Below are 18,218 nucleotides of genomic sequence, written 5' to 3'. Positions count from 1 at the left end.
CAGGAATGCTGGGTTACACTCATCCCCTTGGAGAAAGTCAGCTGGAGAAGGCGAAGGAAGAGGAATGACTGATGCAGCTCTCCGCCTTGCGGAGGCTGGGACCTGGAAGCTTAGGGCAGCTTTGCTGTGCTAAGAATGACATAGTATCGGTCCTGCTTTCCAGCTTGCTGAGAAATCAGAATTAAATTTGGCTTTTTGATCTGTCCTTGGATGGCAGAGCTCCGTAGCAGCTTCTTGGGAGGGCTTTAATGCCACATACAATTCCAAACAGACTTCCTGGAACTGGGGAATCACAGAGTAATACTGAGGATTCCATATTTGTTATAAGTCTCAACTAGGATTATTAGGTTTTAATTAAGAAATGAAAAACAAGGCCTGGAAAGGTGAAACAAGTCTCTTGGTGTACAGAAAGTTAGCTCAGAGTGAGGAATTCCGTACCAGGTATGGGTGCTGTCTAGTAGACTACGCTGTTCCATGTTCCAAGAGATCAGTATGAGAAGGGGAATGTCAAAAGGATGCAGGTTGTCGTCTTCTCTTTTCTGCACACCAGACTGAATTAATGTAAAGCTGACCTGCATGGGTTTGTGTTTCACTCCTATTTTTGCTAAAATAAGAAAATAATCGTGCTTATCTGCTTTTAAAATAGGTGTGCTTTTTCTCTTTTCCAAAATGCCATTATTTAGCTTTATGCTACAGGATCCAGATGATGAATTATTACATGCAGTTGCTTTCTTAATTGCCTAAGATACCCACAGGCACTAGAAGAGAGTGCAGAGGAATCTGTGACATTGAATGTATGTTAGAAGTGCGTGATATCAAACCCACTAATGGTCGTGCAATTGGCTTGTACACATGTGCCATCGGGAAGTGTGTTTTAGTGCTTGGAAATAACAACAAAGAAGAATTGAGGGTATTTTCTATCAATATTACAGCATTGTAGATGTTGATTCTGACCTTGCGTAAACAAGTGGCTTGCCCGACCTCCTTTTGCTTCAGTTACTCCAGCTGGAAAATTGTGTGGAAAATGTGGATTCTCTTTACAAACCAGATGTTGCCTGATCAGAGCTTTTCTTCATAAAGAAAAATCATTTCTGCAAAATGGCACAGACACGAATAGCAAGTAGTACAACTGCAGTCAGGAAATCATGCAGCAGAGCCCGAGATCACAGCAGCATTGACATGTCTGGAGATAGTAAATTTAGGCGATTAAATTATTTAATCACCTTTTACGGCCCTTCATCATTGTGTGTTTTGTTATCAAGGGCTGATTCTGGTCCAGGTAGATGACAACAAAAGGGTAATGTTTGTTTGAAATTTCCCAGTGGATCACACTGGAGAAGGAATTATCGTAATTGCTTATCTTGCTTTTGTACACGTCAGCAGGACAGCGTCGCTAATGGCAGGTGTATTCTTCCAGCCTGATTGCCAGTGTAAGGAGCATTTTGTTTGCTAAGGAGAATAAATGTAGCCCTATTTTCATCCAACCTGGGCAAGACACCCAGGGCAAAAGCCTGTGAGGACCAGGCTGTGTTGTGCTGTCCATGAGTTCGCAGCTCCACCAAGCAGGGACCCTTGCCAAGAGACCAGCTGGTTGCCCCACAGCCCAGAACCAGCACCCCTGCTCTTCTTGCTTCCCCCCAGGCCAGCACCCCTGCTCTCCTTGCTCTCCCAGTGCCTGCTGCCTCTGGAGGGCTCGGAGGAACGGCTGCAAGCACAAGAGCCAGGGAGCTGGTTTTCTGCCAGTGCACACTGTACAGGACAGCAGGGTTCCAGGGCAGAACCCTGAGCTGAAGGGAAGCGTTCGTTCCCTGAAACTGGCTGTGGATTCAATCTATGTATGGGATTATCTGTTTTCATTCTAAATTTGAAGAAAAACCAAAAAAACCCAGTGTGGCTAACTGAAGTGCCATTTACCAACCATTCCAGGTGGGACATGGTAGATTATAATATTTTAGACAGACAGTGTGGTGAATTCGGTGTTTGCTACACAGCAACTCGAGTATTCAGTCTGTTTGGAGTGTCTTTTTTGTTAGAATATACACACTGCAGGAACTAAATTTTTGTATCTTTACATGGCTGCTAGCAAAGCACTGGTGAAATTCATTTTCCAGTGATTGCCTGGCATCCTGTTGAAGGGCATTAGTTTGGTCCAGCAGTACGTTTTTACATATTACTCTACACCGCAGATTCAAAGTGAAGTCAATGAAGTATGACAATGAATAGATCTAAGAGGGAAATAAATTAAGTTGGACAAAAGCTCTAGGAGAAATCTAGGAAAGAGAATTAAAAAAGTTATTAATGAACTCATGACCCCTATCAGAAACCTGAATGCTATGGCTCTGAAGCAGAGGGAGTGTGTAGCTGTTCGTTAGCAGGGCCAGAGATACCAAATGTTATTATTTTTCCTATCTAGATGTTAATAAGTTTCTTCGAAATGCTAGGAACAGATGCAAATGTTCAGTGAAGCCAGCAGAGCAGAGGGCACTTAAACACTGAATTACTACCTTACCTATTGTACTATTTTTTGAAGTGCTTCTACGTCCTTATTTTGACTCCGTGGATCAGATACAGAAATTCGCAAACATAACCCCAGGCTTATAGGATGTCCTGTGACAAGATACTTCCTTGTTTGGGATAACTTGAGGTGTGGGCAATACTTCTCACCTTACACATAATAGTTCCGAATTTAACAGTGGTGCAGGAGCTTTATTCATTGATTTTATGATCATCTTAAAGTACTCTATGTCTTTAATTAAAGAGATAAAGGAGTCTTTGAGGAAAAATGAGGGTATCTTTTACAGTCACACTGATGCTAATGAAGTCTGCTTTGTACTTCTGCTTCAGGACAGAGCTTTATTAGACATTTGACTGGTGATGTTATTCGTCATTACAAGTGCAGAGGGATTTGTATTTGAGACAGATCTAAGAAAGTGGAATATTTATTTGTGGTTATTTACTGTACTATTTATATCTCTGTGTGAATGCTGTAGCTTATTTGCTATTTCATTGCTCAACCTTTTAATGCCTTGGTGTTGAGAAATTACAATGCTCAGGGCCTTTAGCATCAAGCCTGAAAAACTGGCTGTTAGAGATATGGAAATAAATGAGGTTTAAGAATACAAGGAATGATAATCCTTTGGACAAAAGATACTCAGTGGAGTAAAATGGATAAGGACCAGCTGGAAACTTGAACCTAAGTTGATCTTTTGTATGTTTTGGGAGTAACACAAGTTCGTGGAAGTTTCAGGAAGTGGTGACCCTTCTCTGGGTAGAGAAGATGCCCTGGAAGGGCTGCTCAGTGCTGCTGGGTGTGGGAGGCTGGGAGAGAGGAGGTGGAGCTCGTCTTGGTCTGTGCAACAGTTACAGAAAGGCAGGAAAGGAGCCATGGAGAGGAACTGGTACCTTCTTGATGTTAAGCAGAGCTGAGGGATCCAGCATTAAATTCAACTTCTGGCAAGAGTCTCTTGTCTTGGCACTGTGTTATGTGAGAGGCGCTTGGGACTCGGTATAGATGGCGTGGTGGTTTGGGAGAAAACAAGGGTGATTCCAACTCAGTTAATGTTGTGGTGCCGTGTTGGTAGCCGCTTGAAACGTCTGCATACCTTGGCAAAGGGCTTCTGTTGTCTTTTCTGTTTCTAGTGCCAGGCACAGATGTTTTTCACCACTACTTAGGAGTACAGTGAAATCTGTCTTAAGCAGTAGCACAGCAGGCTGGTAACAGTCTAGAGATGAACTCCTCAAAGGCAAAGCTAAATGACGAAGAGAATGATGAAATGGGGTTTTAATTCATGAGGTTGCACCACGTTTTAACTGTGGAGGACAAAATCAAACTTGGACGGGTGTGTTGTTTTGTAGTGCTTGGGTCAGACAGGCTGGGCTCAGTGTGGCTGCTCTCCTGGCACGTGGAACAGTCGTGTGGAAATTCTGCAGAGGTTTGTTACTTCAGATCAAATGTTACTAATGCTGAAAAATGCGTAGAAGAGTTCATAGAACTCAGAATTACTTGCTGGAAAGAAGAAGGAAAAAAAATGGCTCTTGGGCTAAAGTTGCAGATCTCAGATAGTACTTAATTGGAACAAGTTGTGAAAAAGATGCTTATCGCCTAATTTGCAAAAAAATCCAGAATGAGAAAGCAGAAAAACTCTGAATTTGTGTTGTTACACACACTGATAAGTGTGAAGTGAAACTGAAAACCCAAATGTGTGCCACATACAGACTGTGTGCATAGGGGAGTGAAGCAGGATGGGTCCTGAGCTGTAAGAGAGGAGAAGAAAAGGGTCTGTGTGTGTATGCACATGTGTGGGCACTGAGGGGGTTTGTTCGCGTTTAAAAGACCTTTGTGCCCTGCCGGCCTTCATCCAGCTGAGCGCTGGGTGAGTCTCCTACCTTAAGTAAGAGCAGTTTGATTGCCCGTGTCACTGCTCCCAGGTTCTGAGGCACCGAGTGAGGGGCTCCTAACTTGTCAGGGAGCTGCTGTAGTTGCTCCCGTGGGGGTAGCGGGGTGGGGGAGCCACGGTGGTTGCCCCTGCATGGGGCATCTGGGAGGAGGTGCTGCCCGGCAGCTTCGCTCTCGCTGGGACCAGGTTGAAGAGGGCAGTGATTTTTCTTAGTTGACAGGTGACAAGCACTTTTAGCACCTGGTTTTTACAAGCCAAACATATGGTTTAGATATTAGCGTATAAATTTATTTTCCCATTCTTATAGCCCTCTGCAGATTTAGGCATTTGCAGGGTGCTTCCTCTTCGTGATGTTTTGCACCACTTTGGCAGGGGGGCTCTCGCCTCGCTCCAGAAGCAGGGGTGAGCAGGGCCCTGTCAGCAGAGCCTGCTGCGTGCCCCACGGGGCTGCCCGCTGCCAGGGGCTCGGCAGGAGCTGCCTCTTCTGAGAACGCCTCTTTTTAGCTCACAGACCTACATGCACATGAAGTAAGAGTGCAGCCGGTTTGGCTTTCGAATCAGGGAGGGTGGTGGCGAGAAAGGATGTTACGAGTTTTGAGACAAAGATAGATGTTCAGTTGCGAGGGTTCCTTTCTACAACTTTGTGTTTTGATTTGCATTAGAGGCAGGCCTGGGTGTATTTATGGTTTGCCGAGGCCCTCTCGCCATAATAGCAGAATATTATTCACAGGAAGAAATGAGTTACTGCTGGTTTTCTTCTTCTTTCTGTTCAGTTACTGTGGATACAGCCTGTAAGTTTTAGACGTACTTCCCCCTTGAGCACTGTACGCAGCTTCCAGTTGTTGTGCTGAAGCTGGTGAAGGAAAGAGGTTAAAGGAGCACGGTTTTTACAGAGAGATTTGTTTGCTGCTGGATTTCCCACGGCTACAATGAGCTTTCGCGGGAGGTTCCGAAGGGAGCCCAGTGAGCTGAGGAAGAAGAGGAGGACCATTAGGCGAGTGAATCAAGGAGAAATTCACCGATTAAGCTGTGTGAGTATGCACCCCCTCTTCCAGCTCTTCTGCCAGCTCGCTGAGAAATTACAGGTCAAACACTTGATCCTATGTGTAGGTGAGAGCAGGATTTATTCCCTGGTGTGTACGTAGAGTTGACTGAGTCTCATCAATCTGCGTGATGAGGTACTGAACATTGGAGGATGATTACTGGAGTCTGAGGCTGAAGGACAGGGAGTTCAGGAGTCTGCACAACTCAGGCGTGTTAGGGAAACTGGTGTATAGCATCACGTTGTCAATCAGACATGTACCAATAGCAGCACTGTGTGATGGTCTCTTTGAAGCCTGGTAGCATGTCTTGGTAGGTCCAAGAAAATCCTTAGTGCTGCTTCTGGAGTGAAATTTACTGTGTGCCATTTCAGATCCCACCATCTGCTGTGGGCAATTCGTGCCTCTCGAGGCCAGGAGGAGAAAGCCACTGTCCTCCTGCAGTGCAGGCAGCAAGCAGAGAAAGCTCCAGAGCCCTCAGTGGAAAGCTGGACTGAAGTTCTCCCCATGAGGTCAGTGGCAGCTTTGCCAGTGAGGACTTTGGGCCAGGACTGTGGCTTCCAAACCTCTGTGTGTGCCACTGGGTCACTCACACATTGAACTGCTGTGCCTGAGCATCCCTGGCTGAAACTGAAACTGCAGACAAGTGTAGGTAAAACCGTGAGAGCCTTCTGCAGAGAAGCCTTCACTGAGCTTCTCAGTGCATTCTCCTGAGAGGTTCCTTTAGATGTCAAATGTTCAGTGTCTTCCCCAAGAACTGTTTGTAGACAGTGGAGCCTTTTCTTCGTGGCACGAGGTGTTTGGTTTTCTTTTGTAGCTTTGCATATCAATTTTGTGTGTGTGTTGGAGGGTCTTTCGAAGCTCTTCTGCATGTCCAGTGCAATACAGAATTGGTGATAATGCGCTGAAGAAGATTGTTCTCACTAACTTCTGAATAGGAAGGAAAAGAGCTTTGCAGTTGTAACACTCGTTCACAGATTGACTAAGGTGGTCTGTGGTTGATCTAGTAGAGTGTTTGGGTTTTGCTTGTGACTAGCGTCCATTTTGAGTGGGTATTTTATGTGGAAACAGATCTTTTGGGCATGACTACTTTACAGTGTAGTTCCTGCTGCCCTGAGCTATTGGCATGTGATCAGAGATACCGAGCTGAAGCTTCATGGTGGTGCTGCTGAAAGCATCTAACCCCAGCAGTTCACAAGGCTTTGGTAGGAGGTGGGCACTACTGCTTGACTTACCCTCTTCAGTCCTGGTTAGGAGGCATTTTTGTCCTCATTGTACAAAACCTGACTGTGTGTGATTAGTGCTCACCAGAAGTGGTTGAAGCCTTACAGGAAAGTATGGCTGGAGATGAAACAAAGCCTGAATAATAAGCATAAATCAATAGCTTGCCTGCAGAAGATTTATATATTTATTAATTTTTGCCCATATCCTGAGATAACAATCCTATTAAATTTAGTGGTACCAAAAAACCTTGAAATTGCGATTTCTAAGAGTCAATAAAATGTATCGTGCTCTGACCTAAAAGTTAGAGTGCCTGTAAGCGTGTGCCTGTTGCCTTAAATTGGAAGTAGGTAACATGCTTTTCTCATCTGAGGCTTGTGGTTCCCACTGTGCATCCCGTGAAGTGGCTGCTGTGATGTCAGGGACAGAACTTGGATTTTGGGGGGAAAGTGCTCGTTCTGATTTCTGTCCTCCCCCCACAGGAGACAGCCTGAGCTGGGGTCACTGTGCCGTGCTGCCCTGCCAGTGTTTCTCAGCAGTCTGTTTAGCCCTTAGGAAACGCAGGCACACTTGGCTTTGCTTTTGTGGCTTGTGACCTATCGTTCTACCCGATATTTCATAATTGGAGCATGGTAAATCTTCCGCCCCTGGGCACGTTTTGCCACCAGCCAGGCACCACTCTCCCCTCCGTGCAGCAATCCTGCCCACCTCCAGCGCTGCCGATTCCGGGGTGGGGGAAGCTCCTGCTGCAGCTGGCAAGGCTTTTGTGTGGGGGCACCTTGCTCAAGGAGGGCATCTCTGAACTTACTGCATTGAGAGCTCTAGTTTCTGTAGGTGGGCTTGTATTATTTACTTGGAACTCCTTTTTTTTTTTTTTTTTTGTAGGACTAATTATGATCTGATTAGTTTTAATTGATTCTACGTTGTTGATTGAGCTCTCAGTGTGGCTGACCAGATTTTTGCTCTCATTTACATTGTGTGTGTGTAAATGACTTGATCACTGTATAATTGATTGGTATTTCACTGTGAGAACTGAGTTTATAGTCATTGCGTATAGCTGATACTAATTTTTACAGATAAAGAAATACTTAACAATTATTTACTCAAGCACGTAGCATGGATAACATCTATAACTCATGAAGAGATCAGTAACCATAGTGGAGGCAGAAAAATGGAGATATTCAGTGAGTAAAATGAAGCAGAAGAGCATACAGGAGATTTTTCCTGCAGGACAGTCACCTATTACTAAGTACTCTCTACAAGTCAAATGGTATTTTTGAAAAGTTGATGTAGAGCTAATGCAAACATTTTTTGTCAGTTTTTTTTTTTTTCACATCTGGAGCTTTTTAAGTGGTTAAGCCCCTTTCAGAAAAGCTGTTTACTCAGTCTCTGGGCCGAGGACTTCATACATCTGAAGTTTAGTATTCAGGTGAAAATGGGCAGTGTGACTTGCTTGTGTCACAGCTTCAGCATCACATTTACAAGGTGTTCCAGGTCTTCAGCAGCAGAGCAGCATCTGATGAGCAGACATTAGAGTTTTTCGTCCTTCCCCTGAGCCTGCACACAGGTGACTTTGGGCACATGGTTCCATCTCCCTTCTTCATCCAGTGTACACAGATGGAGAGGACTGGTTTGATCTGATCTTGTTGCTATAACCAGTTCTGGCTTTGCTGTGTAGATGCTGTAGATGTCAGAGCTGGGTTTCTACCTTTGCTGTGAGGATCGTCCGAGTGCCACTTAAGGAAAAAAATTTGCAGTATCTTTTTTTTTCTTAATGTAAATTTTCCTTATGTTTGTGTATGTGTGTGTATGTTTGTATACACAGACAGTCTCAGAAGTGCTGTTTACATAAACTTTGTACTGGAAGCTTAAAAGCTTTGGTCAAATCCAAAAGTTTTGTTAACATTCCTGTTTGTGACCATGAATCTGCTGCCTGAGACCAGGCTAGGAAAAGAGAACATGAGGCAGAGAGTGTTTGCAGAACTAGACTCCCTCCAGCATCCCCTTTGTGGTGCCCAGGGCAGGACAGTTCACTTCTCCTTCCCTGGGGTGAGGTAATTGCTGAGGAGGAGGTGGGTGGCCAGGTGGCAAGTCCCTTCTGCCCAGTCCCCTTCCAGCAGGTCCTGCCTGGCTGGTCAGATGTCTGTATGGAGATGAGTGAATCACATCTTTGGCTTTTGCTTGCTCTCTTTGTGAATACATCTGGCGTGATGGCTTTGAAGAAAACCTTTTGTTGCTCCAAGGCAGGTTTTTTTCTGGGTAGGGTCAGGTAAGGGGAGTGAAGTGGCTGGGTGTCGCAAGGTTAGAGGTCTGTCTAAATTAAACTTAAAAAACAACTCTTAAGATACTTTACAAGACTGTCTTGTTTTTCCCCTGAAGTGACCTGTAGGCAAATATTTAGTCTAGGCTTCAGAAGTACTTGCTATTTGCAAGCTGTCGGTTTTGACATTTTAAAAAGCCAAGACACAAAATTTATTTCAAAACTTCTCACTTGCTTTAGAGGTCTTGTTGTCAGTGGCATGTTAATGCTAATTTTAGTCATTTTCTGATTCAATGAAATCTGTTTATCTCATTTCTGAGAAGGTTTTCAGCTACTGCATAAACACAGAGGACAACTAAATTGGCTTCTTGGGACCTTGCATATTTTGCAGACTGTTTTGGCAGTTTTACCTAACGTCTGAAATGGCCAGTGGTAGACCCTGAAGATGCAGATGTCTATGTGCCCATGCCTGTACCTTCCCGATTCCGAAAGCACTGCGTGTGGGTGATCAGGGTGGAGAAGCAGAATTCAGGAAACACTTATGACTAAGTAGAGCACAGCCTGAACCCTGTCGCTCCAGCAGCACAGAGCCTTTGCTGAACCACCAGCTCTGTGGGGCTCACTCATTGTCACCACGAGTGTGAATTTTACAAGGCTTAATGCATTCAAAAATCATAACGAGAGCAACGATAGGTTCTAACTTGAGAAATCAAAGGCAGTAGAAAGTGTAGGTCACACCCAGTTACTTGAGAACAGGTCTCTGTGGTTTGAGCAGTTGTAGCCCTGGTTGCTCATCGGTCAGCTTGCTGGGGACATTATGTGTCTGCGTGCCACCCAAGTCACCGATGGCTGCAGCTGGCCTGGCACCTAAATGGGAATGAGCTGAGCTTGCTCATCTGAATGAGAGGGGATTCCATTTTTCAAATTTTTCACACTCTGAATTCTCTTACAGTAACTTTTAAAGCTGGAAAATATGTAAGGTAGACCTTTATAGGTTTTGATCCACAAAACAATGGTAATTTCCAATGTAAGCAATTAGAATTCATCCCGTACCAGCTGCATTTGGCAACTAAGTCTCACTTAGCCAAGCAAACCCCTTATTGGTGTCAATCAGGATTTCCTTTGAATAGAGAGGATTTAATGACAGAAAATAATTTTTCACTTGCTTTATTCCCAGCAGGATCCTCCACAGGTTTCCCTGCCTTTGTGCTGCTTAGCCTGATAGGTACTACAGCATTTTGGAGACTCATTTCTAAATCACTAGGAATTTGGGGGGTTGAATCTTTTTGCAATTCGTTGCGGTTTTCTCTGTTCCAGAATCTTGTGGGAACTGGTGATCCCCTTAATGAAATTTATTGGCATGTCAGCTGCACTGCTGAACTGGAGAGTGTATCAGTTTTGCTGTGCAGCCCTCAGAGACTGGCTGGATCCTTTCCAGCTGCAGCTCTCCAAGGTTTACCGAAAGACGTGACAAATTCAACATTTTGGACAGTCAAGTGAATGTGTTCTAGGGTGGAAGGGAGAGGGCGTCACAGAAAATTTTCTTTATGCCACTAATTTTAATAGATTGGTTGACTGTGGATCACATACTGAGCAAAATGTAGCCTTTGTAACGTGGCCAGGGAGTTTGTTGTCTGTAAATCAATGCACACCAGAACAACCAACTGTAGAAATGGCGAGACCTAAAATAAAAGGGGGGACCATCTGTCTTTGGGTTCTGGCTGCACTTTCATCATCTCACCCATCATCTCAGCTGATGGGGGAACGGGGTGCACCCACTGCAGATACCCTTGCCTTGGAAATCACCCCAGGCACCAACCTGCTCTGCTGCCTAGTGTTGAGTAGAGACATACACTGGCCCTACAAAAAAGCAGAAGTTTTGGGGACTCCATAAAATGTGAATTGTTTTCTAGCCTCAGCTCCAGCTCCATGAATATTCAGGCAGCCATGAGCTCAGAGGTGCTGGGCAGCCTGTGTTGCTCGCACAATGTCTACAGACAGTGTTAAATTCAGCCTTTATGCCACAACTCCTCCAAAAGTCCTGGAGTTCCAGCTGTTCTTTAGCTTCAGTTTGGACTGGCTTGGCAAAGAAACATTTAATTTAAATTGGCCCACCCTGGTGGAATAAAATTATCTACATCTATTAACCATATTAAAAAAAATCTAAAGTCATGTATTGTGCCAGAGACAGTATTTAACTGGGAAAAGGAAAGGAAGAACAGAAAGTGTGAGAAGCCCTTCACATTGGTGTCATCCCAGAAAGTAATCTTAATTTGCTGTTGTGAGTTTTAGTAAGAGTTGGCTTGGTTATAGACTTCATTGATAAGTCTATAAAAAAACTGAGGCAGGTGATGCTGTTATTTCAGTAAGTGGGCCTTTCTCTGGTGAGTCTGCCCATTGAAGTGTTTCGGATGTGTGCTCGGATTAACTGTAATTTTAGATAAGCCATAGCTTGGATGAAATACAAAATCAGAGTCCTGCTTGATCTTGACTGGCTTGGCCATCACAATTCTTCTGGCTCTTTTCATCATGCAGTGGACCCTCCTGTCACTGAAGATATTTTAGTCCAGATAACTGAAATCAATCAGCTAAAATTCTGTGTAGCTGGTTTTTAATTTTCTTCTTCCTGGGATTGGGAAGAGAAGAAATTAATGTAAATGTCTGTATTAAATTCAATAAATTTTCTGTACTCAGGATTTGGTGTCTAGCAATAATACGTCATTAAAGCATTAGAAAATCATTGCATTTGGTCTGGCTTATTTTTAGAATAGGGAAGTGCTTGGGGTGACTATCCAGAGACTATTGGTCTCAGTTACATCATTTCCTCCTTTGGTGAGTGTTCACAGGAATACGGCTTCAGGAGGATGACCTGTAAGTCATTTTATCCTATAATTATGAAGAGATCTATGCATCCACTAACATCAATGCACAATGTCTGTGCAGCTGGAGGCAAGCCAGGTACTATGTCTGTTTCTGTAAAATAATTTTTGTGGATATTTTTGGTAATTATTACTGGGAAAAATAACGCTTTGTATGCAGACTCAGAAGATGATGGTGCTCAAGCTGTACGTCACTGGGGGAATCTGGGCTGTTTCACCTATGTGAAATTAGGTGGTGGTGATCCCTCTGAGGTGTTGGCCCCAACACTCATTACAGTTCTCCTCACTGTCCAGAAAGTTTGGAAAAGGTGGCTCAGCAGCATAGAGGAGTACACAGCACTGTCAGGGTGTGAGGTAAACCGTGCTGCTCTAATGGCTGTAGCAGGTGAGGAGTTGGAGATGTCTTTTTACTAGATGGATTCACAACCCTTTCAGTACAACTACGTGTAATTCATTACTCACTTGAGATAGAGAACATAAAATGCATTATAAAAGCCCAAGCCAGCATAATTTGATCTTGGCACGGATTGCTAGGTTGGTCTGCTTCCAAAAAGAACAGACAAGTTAAATTGAGAAGAGGCAGTACTACAGTTGTTAAAATAGCTTTAAATCAGCCCTACTCATTTACAAATCTCTGCTAGTGCTTGCAGGGAGCAATGGGCTAATCCCTGCACTGCTGCTTCTGGCTGCCCGTGAGGAGAGAACCAAGCAGTCCTTCCATACCTTCCGGAGACAGACCACTGACACAACCAGCGGCCTCTCCCACCACAGACCCAGCACCCCAGCACCAGGCGTGGCAGTGCTGAGCTCTGCCAGCTCCAAAGTACTGGCTCCACAGAGGAGCTGTGAGGAGGTGCTGAGATAGGGTATTGTATTTTATACAGGATTTTGCTGTAATGCCATAGAAGGAAGACCATTTGTCATTGCGTCAGTAGAACAATGGCACCAGAAATCATGAAGTGCTTCACTGAAAGCCTTTGCAGTAATTTTGATAACGTCACATCTACTTATGTTTCGTTACATTTTGGATGTATAAACTTTCTCATAAGGTTTTTGTGGTAACCTCTGCTGGAACGTTTCCATCAGATCAGCACTGAGAGCAGGAGAATGAGTGCTGGGAACAGGGATGCTCAAACGCTCGCTGTGCTTCTCTGCCTCAGGGGTTTCTCGAGTTGCGTTCTTGTCTCACTTAAAGAACCTTGCAGCTGTCGAGGAGAAGTTTTCCCCTGGGGTGTTTCAGGCAGCTATCACAAGTGGCTGGCTGAGTGCTGCCAGCTTCTGAAGAGAGAGGCCAGTGTGACATAGCTTACTCTGCCTCCATGGGCCTCTGAACATCTGCATGACATTCATTTTGAAGGAGATGTAGCTGTGCTCACACCAGCGTCACAGGGACTCCCAGGGGGAAGAAGGAAAACCTCTTCATCCTACCAGCCCCAGCAAAAGAAAGGGTGGTTTCCACTGGCATGGAGAACCTGCAAATGCCACATATTTATGGGATTCCCCTGTACTTCAAGAAAAGTCCCAAGATTTGTGGGATTCCCCAGCTCTTCCTTAGTCTGTGACTTCAGTAGAAAGGCACCTACTTATGTCATTTGCTGACTGTACATTTCTTTAGGAAATTTTGAAAGCTGGCATTCATGGTGTGTCCAAGGAGCATCTGACCTAGAGTAATATTGTGTTGACACATCTCTGGCTTTGAAGAGTAGATACGTATGGTTTCAGGGGCATGTCTGACTTAGTGAAGGTTGAGGCTGTTGTAAAACCTTGAGCTGGAGAGTATCTGCTCTAGGAAGGGGTGTTATCAGTGTAGTCCATGTCGCAAACTTTGTGCAGAAAACGTATGTGTTGTAGTGAAACAGCTGCACAGGAAAGTGCCTGTGTGCAACAGTTGTACCCCATGAATGTCAGCGTGTGTATTTTTACACTTTGAGTTTTCTTGTAAGCACTCGTTATAAGATCTCCTACTAAAGGTAAGGGTTACACTAGTATGGGTTTGCTTTCTGCTAAACGTGGGCTGAGTGAACTTTACTCATTTCTGGGCGTTGTTCCCAACGCTGAGTGGTACAGCAGGGAAAGTGCACTCCGGGTGCTCTGCTCTGGTGTTTCCTCGTCACACTTCACCTCCTCGAAACTTGAAACTGACGTCTCTATAGGAATATTTAATAAATAGATGCAATGGTAGATTTAATGAAGGAGAGTCTGAAACTCATGGCTAGAGGGTACTGCAGTGACTCAACAGAACTTGAAAGGAAACGAGAGCGAGCTGTGCGTGGTGAGATGGTTGGATGAGCCCGTTACGTTCCTGTGGGGAACCACTCTTGGTAAACAGCAGACTGAAACCTGACCAAGAAATACAGCTGCTACTCAACCCGAGCGTTCCTGGACCAGGACAGGGTAGTAATGTGTCAACTGGTACTGGCCAGGGCCAAGTACCAGCTTGGGACAGTTGGAGGTAACATGGCTGGGTCAAGTCCCATGTGTCCTGGTTGAATGCCTTGTCTTACCTGAGCGTCTTACACTGGTGTTCAGTCCTGTCATGGAATCTAAATTAAACTTTAAAGGTATTTTTTCCTATTTAGGTCTTCTGTGTTTTACAGTGGCCTTCCTCTGAGTAAGTTTCTTTCTTCTGTTAAATAATCCCAGGTTTTATTTCTGATTCAATCTCCCTTTCATAACTCTAAGGCAAGACAAACAACTGTCCTTGTACATCCCTAGATTTACCTGGGCAGGAATCTAGCACAGTAGCCATGTGTCAAAATCCCTTTTTATTTTATTCATGCAGACAGATTTTTAGTGGTTTCCTGGGAGTTGGTAGTTAAAGACCCACCATATTTAGGCAGGTCAAGTATTGCTTCTCTTTCATCCTTCTCCCTTGCATCCCACAGCAGCAGTCATGAACCACTTTCCTTGGGAAAGAGCTTTCAGAAAGTTTCTGTTTATTACTGCTGTGTGTTGGTCGTGTCTGTCAAGTCTTTAGTGTCTCAGCATTTGTGCTTTTGGCCTGTCAAAGCTAAATACTAATGATTTTTAGAAGTTTATTAACTCTTAAGCTGGCAAATGTAACTAAGAGAGTTAACAGACTGAGAAGTGACTTAGTAGACTGAATTGTTGAAGGAACAGCTCTTAATTTTTTTTAGTTGCTTGTCCATCCTTGAAGGTTTTCAAGACTCATCTGGACAAGTTCCTGAGCAGCCTGATGGAGCTTGCCCTGCTTTGAGCAGGGAGCTGGAGAAGGTGACCCACAAACGTCCTGAGTTATTCAAAGATTCTATCATAACCTGTTCAGCAATTGGATAATTTTCTAGGAACATGTATCCCAGGGTCTGAATCTATTTTGTGTGGCAGTGTTACCGACACTTAATTAAACTTTCCATAGATGCATTTGATACCAAAGGGAGTCTTGAACTTAATATAGAAGGGAAACAGTGTTCACAAGAGCTGGGGAGAAATCTTGAGATGACTGTATTTACTGGAAAAACGGGAGCTTTCTGGAATGAAGTCAAAAGAGGGAGAAACTTGTATATTTGGACCATTGTATGTGTAATGGACCGTATGTGAACGAGATACATATAATCAAATACGATGGAGAATCATTAGATATCCATTGGAGAACTTGGTTTTATGGACATGTGAAAGTTTTCTTTTCCAAGACACCACAGTTTAGGTCTAAGGAAGGGGAAGGGAGGGATACTATATTCCTCTGGATAGCACAGCACAAGAACAGTGGGTAAAATAGAGCTTACCTGATGTCCACCATTGCATCAGACTGAAGAAGTGTTCTGCAGAAGGGTTTCCGCATTTGCTTTCCAATAGTGTCCTTTATATCTCTCATCACCTGATTTCCCATCACTTCTAGCAGTTCTCTTGCCCTTTCTTGATTATACTTTCTGGTGTTAATTCTTTGAATTAAGCAAATGTTGTCATTCTGAGACGTGACTCTTCATTTGTTTGATGTTTTCTAGCATGTCACATGGGCTTCTCTTTTTCTGTTTCTGGGTTCCATCTCGAGACAGCGTGACTTTGCTTTTGTTCAGCTGTTCCTGTGGTGGTTTTTCACTTGACCTCTGTTTGGGGCAATAACTGTACTACTGAGATGATCCTAATCCTGTTTCTGACAGGAGAAACCATGGGAATGGGTGCCAGATAGTTTGTTCCAGAAGAATAACCTTGGATTATTAGCAAGTAAAATGATGTGGTAGCTCTCACAACTACCAGCAGTTCAAGAGGTGGGACTGTGTAAGACAGTGAATAAATTAGTAGGTTATTTATTTTCAAACATATTAGCTCAAAGTCATATCTATGTTCTGTTCAAATTGTGTCTGTTTGCCTACGTGTATTTATGGAAAAACGGTGTTCCTGAGCATGGCAGTTAAATTAACATGGTGGGTTTGGTCTCTGTGATGGGCTGAAAGATTGCTTTGTATTATTAGATGGACAGTGACTGTTAGAACTGGCCCAGCTTCCACTGTTCTCATGTGAGAAGCAAGCTGGGAAGAATGGAGAGTGGAAGAAGTTGTTCATACTTTGATGTAAAAAGGGAAAAATGTGGCAGATCTCAGCTTATGAAGGTGGATGAAGGCAAATTTGAGTGTGAAGACATTACCTGATCTTTCCTTTTTTTTTCAACAGCAGGAAAAACCCAAGCTTTTGGAGCCTTTGGATTATGAAGCTGTTATCACAGAGATTGAAAAAAATATTGGGGATAACCAGTTCAAGGATCTGATATTATTCCCCGATGATGACTTTTCAGTAAGTACAAGGCAAATATGCGTTATACTTTTCCTTAGGTTTGTCTGTTCGTTTATTTATTTAATCTTCATTGCTAGGGGGAGAGCCAGAAGTTGCTCTCTAAGATTTCCTTATGCGTAATGCCTTCCTTCCCTCCCACCAAATTCACCCTGTGTTTATTCTCTGACATTTGTGTATGACTGAATTTGCTGTTCAGGATTAGGTAAAGCTTGCAGACTTGGTCTCTCCCAAATATATTTCAAGAACTCAGAAAACACGTGATTCCATAAAATCTACTTGCCTGTTTGCTCAGCACAGTGGTAGTTTGGCCACGGCTGGAATCTCTCCCTGCTGTTACAGTCTAATTTAATCACCCTTCCATAGTTTACATTGAGTCTTTATGATTTTATTCTTTTTAATGTATTGGCCGCTAGAGTCAGAAAACCTGTGATTCCTGGCCTTCTGCTCCAAATCAGGCTTCTTAGACAATGGCTGTGACCTATTTCCAAGCTGTGGTATGACTGACATTAGATTGCATGAGAAAGACAAATCCCAACAGACTTGATTTTTGTTTGGTTTTGGGGTTGTCTTAAATTCTGTTCCGGTGGGGTTTGAGATCTGGCATCCCAAGCGATGGGCGGTGCAGAGCGAGGCAGGCTCTCGTGGTGGGATGCTGGCAGGCAGTGGATGCTGGATCCCACAGCCATGGAGCTGCCTGGCCTCATCCTGGGCTCCCCATGGCTTGTCCTGGTAAGCTGTGGAGAAGTGGAGAACATGGAAGAGGAGGTGGCAGCAATGGGGCAGCTCAGGAAGACAGGGGTTACCTGCTGGGCCGTTGGGCAGCTGGGCGAGTAAGCTGGCAGAGTGTCTGCATTTTACAGCAGCTTCTTCAGAATCCACTGGGTGGTGGGGAAGATTGAGGTTGGGATGAAGAGACGTTCTTTAATGGAAACACATTTCAACTGGTGGTGGATTGTAAGTGCCGTGCAAGGGCCCTTCCCTCTGCTCACAGCACGGCTGCTGTCCTATGGGGCCAGCTTAATCCAATCCACCCTTTGTTCTACCAAATGGCTCTGTTTCCCTGGGGGCATTAACCGAGTTAATGTGCTCCTGGGATTGAGAGAAAACTAAACAGAGTAGATTTCCTCATCATCGTTAATTCCTTTATCCATTTTGCACATTTGTGAATTTATGAAATTGAAATTTAGCATTATGAAGCCAACTGCACGTACCGTGTGCTGTCACAAGGCCCTTGGGCCCCTTGAGTTAGAGCCCCTGAGCTGGAGTCAGCAGAGCAAACCCTCGCAGCGAAAGGAGAATCATGTCCCACTGCTCAAGGCCTCTGCCTGTCAAACCCTAGTTTCATATCCTTATTTTCATTTCATTTTGAGCAGTTGGTGCCTGGCTTTTAGTAGCTACTTCTATTTTGCTGCCTCTGTGTTATGCTTTGCAACTGTTGTGCATAATTATTTAAATGAAAAAAAGAAGAAAAAGGGTAAGGCTTGTGTAGTGGAGGTGGCCTGGACTCACAGAAGAGCAGAGGCAGTGGGAGGTAGGGGCTGTATCCTTCCAATAAACCTGCCTCTTTCCTTTGTTACCTTCTGGTGCAGGCAGATGCAGTAACAGTAGCCTTTGTCACCAGGCAGGGCTGCAGAGCTTCCATGGCAGGCAGGTTTTCCAGCTGCACAGCATC

General features: G+C 44.2%; 1 protein-coding gene across 1 annotated transcript in view; it reads left to right on the top strand.

Moving 5' to 3' along the window:
- Positions 1–18,218, top strand: part of LOC103771125 (dedicator of cytokinesis protein 10-like) — a 72,286-nt gene that overhangs the window by 11,282 nt on the left and 42,786 nt on the right. The window contains exon 2 of the mRNA XM_008938414.1: positions 16,427–16,546. Coding sequence (XP_008936662.1) covers positions 16,427–16,546 — 120 coding nt within the window. The remainder of the gene's footprint in view (positions 1–16,426; positions 16,547–18,218) is intronic.

The sequence above is a fragment of the Merops nubicus genome, unplaced genomic scaffold (genome assembly GCF_000691845.1).
Source record: "Merops nubicus isolate BGI_N331 unplaced genomic scaffold, ASM69184v1 scaffold21234, whole genome shotgun sequence".
Classification (NCBI taxonomy): Eukaryota; Metazoa; Chordata; class Aves; order Coraciiformes; family Meropidae; genus Merops; species Merops nubicus.
Note: the sequence above shows the minus strand (reverse complement) of the source record. Positions and strands in the feature narration are given on the sequence as shown.